Raw genomic sequence first — 11,061 nt, 5'->3', positions numbered from 1 at the left:
CACGTGTCGCCAATAAGATGGCGACACGTGTCCATCTTCATAAAAAAATATAAATTTATTAATAAATAAATTTATTTATTTTTTTAAAAAAAAAAAAAAAAGAAGAAAAAAGAAGAAAAAGAAAACTGGCAGCCAGCCACCCCTTGCCACCTTTTGCCGTTTTTGTTTTTGTTTTTTTTTTTAATTTTAATTTTTTTAAAAAAATAAAAAATTTTATTTATTTTTTAATGAATTGATATTATTTTATTAAGATGGACATGTCAGCGCCACGTGTTGCCAATAAGATGGCGACACGTGACGCTGACGTGACATTTGACGGAATCTGTTTAAATTTTTAACTGAATTTGACTATAGGGATCGATTTGTAATTATTGCATATCACAAGAACCTCCCATGCACTTTTTAAATCATAGGAAGTAAAAAATAATTATGTCATACCACAGAGATCAACGGTGCAATTATCCCTTAAAAATGAGACTAAAAAATTTAATAATAAATTAGAAAAAAAAAAAAAGAAAAAAAAGTGCATATATCTATCTCGGATGGCTATGGCATGCAATTAATTGTTGGAGAGCTGTCAATTCAGTGTGAGTTGTAAAAGTTGAGTCAGCAATAATGGGAACAGTCGGCTGTCAGAAACGACTGAAAATATTGTGTGAACCCATTTCTATGTGTCTTGAAATTGTACACTTATAGTACAGTTGTCGTAATTTTCATTTTTCTGAAAATATTTTCTGTTCTTGCAATTTTTCGTCCTTAAGCTAAAAAAGTCAGCACCGCAGTCTATATTGACTAAGTCTGGAATTGATTGGTCTTCGTCTCTTATATTTTACTAGACTTGACCATTCCAACCCTTGGAAATGCTTGACCAGCAATTCGACTTTATATATACTACTTCCATTCCTTGACTGCAACTTTCTTTAACGGGAAGTGTTTACATGTCCTATTACCCTCAATTTACCATCCACTCCTATTTACTGGTGGAGCATTCTTAGAGCATTCGAATTGAACTCTCCAATTTAAAAGTTTAACCAAATTTTGGAGAAAAACTCAAATTTCCTCCGTGCATCAAACTTTTTAAAATTTTTCCAAAATAAGTTATGTCAAAAACTCACTCTAAATTTAGCTCCACAATTCTCTACGCCATCTATTTTTTTATAATTTTTTTTTCCTTTCCCGCTTCTTCCCTCTCTTCCTCGGCACCCCTTTTCCTTTCCATCTGGCTTGTCTTCTCGAGTGCGTCTTCAGCATGAACCTGTCTTCTCGAGTTTCCAAGGCATTCCCTCTCACCGAGTCACCGCTGGCCTGCCATTCTCTTCAGGTTTAGTGTGCTGTGTCATGGGTTAACATAGAAAGGTGAAAGCTTGAAAGTTGCAGAAATGGAGAGAATAGAAGAAACACGAAGAGGAGTTTAGAAGTGAGTAGATAAGAAGTGGATGGTCTGTGGTGCCACACGGCAGAAGGAGCTTGAGTAGAAGGAATACGTGCGACACAGCTGGGAAGCACTTGGGCGTTCAAAACGGTGCATAAGAGTAAGGTGTCATGTGCGTTTCATGCACTTCCAGGTGTCGTTTTGAGTAGAAAACTTTGATTTTCATGACCGTTAAAATGGTTGCTCTTCAAATCAATAAAAAAAACAATATTTAATTAAAATAGAGAAATATTTAGAGAGTTTGATGTAGGAGGTGTTTTAAAAGTGAGAGATAAAATTAAAAAAATAGATTATTTAGGTAAATTTGGAGAAAATTATGAAGAGCTTGATGTGGATGCTCTTACTAAACTTATCAAAATGATTTTTTTCTTTACTATCTTACTAAACATTAGAGACGACGTCACTTTGTAGTTTTCTTGAAAACAAAACAATGTCGTTTCATTACAATTGAACCAAACTAAACATTAACCGACCGTCTTTTAATTGATTCCACCAACATATCCGATTTAATCGAAAATATCAAAATTAAAAGTTGTCGAAATAAAGTCGGCAAATTAATCAACTTTAATCGACTTTGGCGGTAACCGAACCGAAAACACCCATAATCGAACTAACCGAATCAATACCCACCCCTAGTACTCATTAACAATAGTGAGCATTGTTCACCCACCAAAACAATAAAAGACTATTAAAATTTTCAATTTCTCTTTCTTCATTTCTTTTACTTCTTTCATGCACCCCACCACTCTTAGGTCCTCTCCCATTTTTGGTCTCCCATGTGAACGGTCTTATTTATATTGGAGAGGAAATTGTCTTTTTTATATTGAAAGCATATAACTTTTTAAAAAATATATGCTTGTTAGGATAAAACAAATTTTTAAAAATATGACCATTAGGAAAAAACAATTTTTCAAAAAATGAATGTAAGAATAAGACAAATATTCAAAAATAAGTCCGTTAGGAAAAAACAAATTTTAAAAAACACGCTCGTTAGAATAAGACAAACATTAAAAAATATGACCGTTAGGAAAAGACAAACATTCAAAAATATAAATGTTAATAGAAAAAGAATAAAGAAATCTTTGAAAAAGAATATTTAAATGAAATAGTGAAAGTAAATAGCAAAAGAGAAATGATAAAATTTCAACCCTTGCACAACTATCCCGCAACTCCAGAAAGTCGTCTTGACTTTTATTTCAAAGGTCCAATAGGGTATGTATATTGGACCTTTTGAGGCAATTATAAATCCTAGGAGGCAATTCTGATTGGTCTATAAAAATAGATTTCAATGCTATTTCTTTTTTATTTTTCTTTAGTTTAGTCAATCTATCATAAAAAGTAAAGAGGGGTAAAGTAACCTTGTGTTGATTGTTTTTTAAATGTAATTTATCTTCTTTCGCATGTAAAAAGGGAATAAATAACTCAATCAAATTCCGTGAGGCTTCATGAAGTGCTTCTTTAGGAGTTAAACTTTCATTTGTCCATATTTCGAAAAAATGGATCCCACCCGATGTGTCTTGGTTGTAGAATAGTTATACAATATGGGTTGTGCATAAATCACTTCCCATAGCGAAATTGAAGAGGTTGCTGGGAGTGCTTTAAAAAAGTGGATAACTAAAATAGAGAAAAGTGATTTTAGCTATTTTGGCTAGTAAAATCTAGTGAGTCTGCTAATGTCTTTCAAACTTTAAATTACGACATCTTTTCAAATTATAAAAAATTGTCAATGTTTTTTCAAAGTCTGCAAAAAGATAAAAAATGATTTTAAGTTTTTATTAATAAAACAAAAATACCCTTATAATTTTTTTATTTTTTTTTATAAAAACTAAAAAACTAAAAATTGAAAAAATGAACCAGGTGTGGCTCAAGGGCATGGGAGTTCAAAAGAAATAGGACATCTGTTCATGGCTCTGGCTTTTACCATTGAAAAAGGAAGAATACTACGAAGAAGAACAAATTCCTCCTGCAATAAATTAATGTTGGGTTTCCTAAACCAAATTGGTAGGAGATCTCAGAGATTTGTATTAGATTACATTTTACACGTGTTTATTTCTTATAGCCACGTGCTCTTTCTGTTTTGTTAGTTAGTTAGACAGAGATTTTATTCTGTTAGCTTCTAACTTGCAATGTAAGCTTTGTAACTCAATATATATATATATACACTGCAAGTCATGAAAAGTTGATTCATTTTGATATCAATAGAATTTTTTTTTCTCCAAATTCTCTCTTCTCTAAACTTGACATGTTATCAGAGCATACATCCATGGAGTCTGAAATTCCTTCGTCTTCTTCTCAAACCCCTCCCGTCGATAATCCATCAAACACTGATAATCCGCCTCCTCAATTCACCATTTCCCCTTCCATCTTCACAAATCCGACAAGTCCGTTCTATCTCCCTCAAGGAGAATCTATGGGAGCCATTCTTGTTTCTCAGCCCTTAATCGGTGAAAATTATAACACTTGGAGCCGCTCAATGATCGTGGGGCTCACTGCCAAAAAAAAATTGGCGTTTGTCGATGGTTCTCTTCCTCAACCCTCGATTGATACTGGTGTCGAGAATCAAGCTTGGATCCATTGCAATAATATGTCTTGGATCCTTAGTTCCATCTCCAAAGAGATTGCTACGAGCATCATCTATATTGATACATGGCATGGCATGTGGCTCGACCTAAAGGAACGTTTCTCGCAGAAGAATGGCCCTAGGGTTTTTCAGCTTCAGAAATCGATCTCGGCCCTTTTGTAAGACAATTCATCTGTGAGTTCATACTTTACTCAACTCAAATTGCTTTGGGATGAACTTAGCAACTATCGGACAATTCCTCCGTGCTCCTGTGAAAGAATGAAGATTGTAGCTGAACACCATCACCAAGAGTACATTTATCAGTTTCTTATGAGACTCTATGAGTCTTTCAATGAAATTCACGGCCAGATTCTTCTCATGGAGCCTTTGCCATCCGTTAACAAGGTCTTTTCCATGATCATTCAAGAAGAAAAACAGTAGGAAATTTCTGTCAAGACTCAAACTTTTGTTCAAGAGTTTGCTGCTCTCATGATTAACTTGACTGCACCGGTGGCCCGGTTTGTCAAGTAGTCTTTTCGCAAGGACAAATGTAACGACCCACACTTTTACAAAAAGGCGTAAGTGAAAATTTTGATTTCCACGTATCGTTATGATATCAACAATGACGTCATCAAAGTATAAATTGATAGCGGAATATATTTTTCTTTGACAATAACACATCAGAGCTGACCAAATAACCTCAATATATAAAATAATAACCATTTATTCTGATATAACAAAATACATCCAAATAACATCATACGTACCACATGTGGCACAAACATTACATAAACATTGTATATAACATCTACATACTAAAGGTCTCGTCCATAACCTAGCAGCTCCAGCCTTAGTTCCTGCAAAACTCGCATGTAATTGTGGTTACACCACAATCTCATACTTTGGTCGAGTGAGTCAACAGTCCTCAACCACATTGTGACACACTGATTTATCTAACAATATACAATGCATCCAAATGATGACAGTTATATTCCCAAATACATAATCACATTCACATATAATCATGCTTGTTCCTCTACTTTAACTATTCACATACTCAAACATATCTCTTGTTAACACATCATTAATGCTATCTTCTCCGCTAATTTAACACATTATTGGTGCTATCTTCTCCGCTAATTTAACACACTATTGGTGCTGTCTTCTTTGCTAATTTAACACCCTATTAGCGCTATCTTCTTCGCTAATTTATCACACCATTAGTCAACCACATACCTCATTCTTCTATCACTGCTTTTCTCTATTATTCATTCAACCTTTGGTTCATCCGTCGATCTTGTCAATGGATCGATGCCTTAATACCTAAACTTTTGGTTTATCCATCGGTCTTGCCAACCTCTTGACGCCTTGGTACATGAACCTCAGTTCATCCATTAGTCTACTCAATCCACCGACATCTTGGTACCTAAACCTCTAGCATTTTTATTAAGACTTATATCACACCATAGTATAATCATGCAAATAGCATCACATCCATGATCTCAACCAAAGCATGTTACCCATATTAAATGCCAAACATCACGCATACAATTAAATAAAACAACAATCACTACATTGCTAATGACTAAACCACACATATCATCCTCAGTGAGTAAGAAATACTCAAAGTTCCTTCCTGTTACAAAGATTGATCCACAGATATATTCACTGCAATATACATATATAATACAAGCAAATAATGAATTAGAATAATTCACTAAACATATATTTTAACCCTATACTCATTTATGATTTCTTAATCTAATTATTGTTTTGACATAGTAACAGCATATAAAATTCTTCAAGTATAATGCTACATATTTCATGTGGGCATTATAACTGTGTTTATTATCAAATTACCAAAATACCATTTTTCATAATAATTACCAAAATACCATTTTTCATAAAAAAATATTCTTTTTACTCGGGCATTACAACGGCATGATTTATACTTCAATCATTCCGCTTTGAAAACCCTATTTTAAAAACATAACTTAAATCATTAAAGGATAAGAATCTTATCCAAAATGATTCTTTTTAGGATATTTTGTAAAATATCTCAAAATATCTTCTTCGATATTTTGTAATACAACACTAAAAATAATATCCATTTTCTTCCTTAATCCATTTTACTATCCTTAAAACGTTCTTTCCTTTTCTTATCTCGTTCTACCACTTATGACATAAAAACCAACTTAAGGGCTTTAGAAACTTACCATGAGCAAACTTAAGAGAGATGAGATCCGGCCAAAGAGTGTGGTGAGGAGGATCCTTGATTCTTTTCTTGTACCAATCCGAGAGGTAGAGAGAGAGAGAGTTAGAGATATCTACATATGTTCGTGAAGAAGAAAAGAGAGTTATTCTTTTGAACTAAAACTAAAATAGAAAGAGTAAGAGCTTTCCATGCAACTGCAAGCATGGAGAAAGTGATGCAAAGAGGCATGAAAGAACTAGAGAAATCAAGAGAAGAGAAGAGGGAACTTACAAAAGGCTGTTGTCCAAGGGAGAAGAAGATGCAATTCTTCTTCTTTGATTTCCTTCTTTTAGATTCAATTATGCACAACAAAGAAAGGAAGAAAGCGACTGATTTGAGGGAAGATTAGAGCTTCAATGTTCTGTTTTCTATTGCAAAAACAGAAGAAGAACACTAAGGGAGAAAGAGAGAACCAAGAGAGAGATTTGAGAGAATTTCTCCAAGAGAAGAAGATGTGATTTGTGAGAGAAGTCATCCTTATATAGAGAAATAAACGGTCCAAATCAATCCATTTTGATATGATCTAATGGCTTAGAAACCAACTTGGAGGACAAGTTTATGAGTCATCAAGCAATCATGACCTTTTTCAAATATCTCTTATTATATCTTATCTAAGCAAGATGATAGAGTTTGGATGGCAAGGATTGATCACAAACTCATCTAAGGTCAAGAACATGTCGAGCTAGGCCATGACTCATTAAAAGAAATGATGAGAATTTGATAAAAATCAAGGGACAACTTATTCGGACGAGATTCTGCATTTCTGCAGAAAGTCGATCGATCGCATTTTTACACTGAAGAATAATCGATCAATCTCATTTTGATCGATCCATTTTATAATTGATTGATCGCATTTCGATCGATCCATTTTTACACTAAAAAAATAATCGATCGATCGATTATACTTAGTCAGATTTTCATCTGTTTCAGCACTTATGTAACTAAATCACTCAATCGATTTCTAGTTCTATCAATTGGTCGATTCTAACCTCGGACAATCAATTCTAAGTTAATATATAATCGCTCGATCGATTACACTCAGCTAGAATTCTAATTCATTTTAACCTCCAATATATTGTCACTAAGTATTTGATTCCTTTAAATCTAAATTGATGAATATTTATGAATAAATATTCACATTTAGTTTATTAGGCCTTAAATCCCATTTTAAGATATTTTATTTAATATCTTAAAATACGGGGTATTACAACAAACCTATGTGTTCTCATTGTGGAGTCTCTAGACATCCTGTCGATAAGTGCTATTGGCTTCATGGCTTCCCGCCAGGGTTCAAGTTCACCAAGAACCTCAAGAGCCCTTCTTCTTTGCACTTTGCTAATAATATGCAAGAGAATGGTGTGATTTCGGTCACTCAACCTTAGCATCCTGACCCTCCACAAGCTGTTCCTCAACTGACCATCACGCCTGCTCAATGTCAACAGCTTCTTTCCCTGTTACAACAACGATCTATTGTCCAACAGCCTTTTGCCAACATGGCAGGAAGTATTACTACTACCTCCTCTACTTCGGCTTCCACTTCTTCTTCAGTAACATGTTTTCTTTCTCATTTCCTTTATCTCAACCCTAAATACTCAATTTTTTCCTCTGTTTCTATTCCAAAATTTATGTCTTCCAACTCAAAATCCACTCCCTGGATTGTTGATACAGGGGCAACTGATCATATGATCAATTGTCCATCTCTGTTCACGACTATCATTGCAACGGTCTCTACTTATGTCAAACTCCCTAATGGTTTCGTGGTTCTTGTCACATACATAGGAACTGTAGTTATTTCAGCCAATCTTACATTGACTGAAATCTTTTGTGTCCCTTCATTTACTTTTAATCTTATTTCAGCTAGCAAGATTATCAAGTTTTTGAAAGAATGTTTAATATTTCTTGCTAGTTATTATTTCATACAGAAATTGTGTCCTTGGAGGATGATTAGAGTGGGTAAAGAAGAAGGTGGCCTCTTCTACTTGCTTCAGGATCCGAAGGTTTCACCCAGTCCATCTTCATTTTACTCATCTTGTTTCAATTTAATAAAGATTTCTTTGAGTGATGTATGGCACTATAGATTAGGTCATCCATCTATACCTTGCATGCAATGTTTGCATAATAAATTCCTGAAATTTCTTGTAATCCTCATGAAGTTTGCTCTATATGTCCTTTAGCTAGACAACATAGACTCCCTTTTGCTGTACATACATTATTTCAAATGTGAGTTGTATGCCATTTGAAATAATACATTGTGACATTTGGGGACCAATGTCTGTTTCTTCACTCAATGGTTCACATTTTTTTCTTACTATTGTTGATGACTACACCTAATTTACTTGGGTTCATTTGATGAAATCTAAGTTTTTTCCACTTCACCATTTTATTCCTATTTCAGAATTTTTTTATGCTTAGTATATATCTCTACCTTATCTCGACATAGAACAAAGTTTGATTCTAAGGCAACCCTTTGTATTTTTATTGGTTATCCTTTTGGCACAGAAGGTTATAAATTTTTCAATTTGCATACAAAGTCCATTACTATTTCTAGAGATGCTATTTTCCATGAACACATCTTTCCTTTTACTATCAATCTTCCTTGATCTTCACTTGATGGTTGTTTCATTCCATCCTCTTCTCCCTCTTCCATTTTTTCCTTAGCAGTTCTTATTTCTTATTTTACTTGTGATTTCCCTGTTTCTTTGCCTTCTCATACATCACATTCCCCTCATTTTTTTGCTCCTTCCTCACATTCCCATCCTGCATCACCATCAGATTCTCTTTCTATTCCACAATCTTCTTTTCCACCTGCATCACTTGTTTTGTCTACCCCTTCACCTTTGCATCAACCTTCCATTCCTCGACAGTCCACAAGAATCAAAACCAAGCCTCGATACCTGCAGCAATATCATTGTCTTCTTCTTTACCATCTCTACCTCCCTCCACTGCACCACATTCAGGTATTCATTTTTCCTATGATAAATTGTCTCCTGCTTACAAGCATTTTTGTCTTTCCATTTCTGTCCAAACTGAACCTCAGTTTTATCATGAGGCTGTAACTTTTGGTCATTGGCGTGATGCCATGTCAATTGAGATTTCAACTTTAGAGGCTAATCAAACTTGGGTTGTTTATGATCTTCTACCTAATAAACACCCAATCCAGTGCGAGTGGGTTTATAAAATAAAATACAAGGCCAATGGTAGCATTGAAAGATATAAAGCTCGGTTAGTTGCTAAGGGGTATACATAATGTGAGAGATTGGACTACCATGACACATTTTCTCCTGTTGCCAAAATGACCACGGTTAGATGTTTTTTTGGCCCCTGCTGCTGCTAAGAATTGGTTTTTACACCAATTGGATGTTAACAATGCCTTTTTACATGGTGACTTACATGAGGAGGTTTATATGAAATTGCCTCCGGGTTTTGGTGTTAAAGGGGAAGTCTAAGGTGTGTCAGCTCACCAAGTCTCTCTATGGCTTGAAACAAGCCGCAATGCAATGGTTTTCCAAGTTCTCTTCAACTCTCATTAGTCTTGGATTTATTCAATCTAAAGCCGATTACTCATTATTCACTCGGCTTCAAGGTTCTTCCTTTATTGCTTTACTCATTTATGTTGATGATGTGGCTATCGCAAGCAATGATCCTATTGTTGTTTCTACATCATTTCTATGTTGAATGGCAAGTTTAAACTCAAGGATTTGGGTTCTTTGAAATATTTTCTTGGTTTGGAAATTGCCCGATCTTCTAGTGGTATTTGGGTTAGTCATAGGAAATATGCTTTGGAAATCCTATAAGATTCAGATCTCTTGGCTTCCAAACCTGTTTCTTTTCCCATGGAGCAAAATCTCAAGTTGTCTAAAGATGATGGTGCTCTCATCTCAGATCCTACTGTGTAGATGAGATTAATTGGCCGTCTCCTTTACTTGACTATCACCCGGCCAGATTTGGCTTACTCAGTCCAGCATCTCAGCCAATTTATGGATAAGACATGCCAACCTCACATGGATGCTGTTAATAGAGTTCTTCGATATATTAAACATACTCATGGTTAAGGTCTTTTCTTTCCTGCCAACATTGCCTTACACCTCAAAGTTTTCTGTGATTATAATTGGGCAGGTTGTGTGGATACCAGGAAGTCTATCACAGGCTATTGTGTGTTTTTTGGTGATTCTCTCATCTCATGGAAGTCCAAGAAGTAGCAAACCGTGTCTTGTTCTTCTGCTGAAGTAGAATACCGATCCATGGCTTTAGCCTGCAGTGAGATTGTTTGGGTTCTCTCCTTGTTGAAAGATTTATTAGTGCCTCATCTGCAGGCTGTTTTTCTATATTGTGACAGTCAAGCAACTTTTCATATTGCTGCAAATCCAGTATATTACAAACGGAAGAAGCACATAGATATCGATTGTCACCTGATTCAGAAAAAAAATCCAGCTTGGTGTTATCAAGACATTCCATGTTTCCTCACAGCACCAGCTTGCTGATCTCCTCACCAATCCTCTTGATTGTACTTCTTCCATCATTTGTTGTCCAAGATGTCTGTCCATGACATCTACCATCCATCTTGAGGGGGAGTATCAGAGATTTGTATTAGATTACATTTTACACGTGTTTATTTCTTGTAGCCATGTGCTCTTTCTATTTTGTTAGTTAGTTAGACATATATTTTATTTTGTTAGCTTCTAACTTGCAATGCAAGCTCTGTAACTCAGTATATATATATATATATATATATATATATATATATATATATATATATATATATATATATATATATACTGCAAGTCATGTAAAGTTGATTCATTATGATATAAATAG

At 34.7% G+C, this 11,061-nt stretch overlaps 1 protein-coding gene across 1 annotated transcript; it reads left to right on the top strand.

Moving 5' to 3' along the window:
* The first annotated feature begins 3,695 nt into the window (after positions 1-3,695).
* On the top strand, positions 3,696-4,175 carry LOC133876778 (uncharacterized). The gene has a single exon (XM_062315024.1). The coding sequence runs from the start codon at positions 3,696-3,698 to the stop codon at positions 4,173-4,175; it is 480 nt and encodes a 159-aa protein (XP_062171008.1).
* The last annotated feature ends 6,886 nt before the right edge of the window (positions 4,176-11,061 follow it).

The sequence above is a fragment of the Alnus glutinosa genome, chromosome 9 (assembly GCF_958979055.1).
Source record: "Alnus glutinosa chromosome 9, dhAlnGlut1.1, whole genome shotgun sequence".
Lineage (NCBI taxonomy): Eukaryota > Viridiplantae > Streptophyta > Magnoliopsida > Fagales > Betulaceae > Alnus > Alnus glutinosa.
This window is presented reverse-complemented; position numbering and strand designations above follow the sequence as displayed.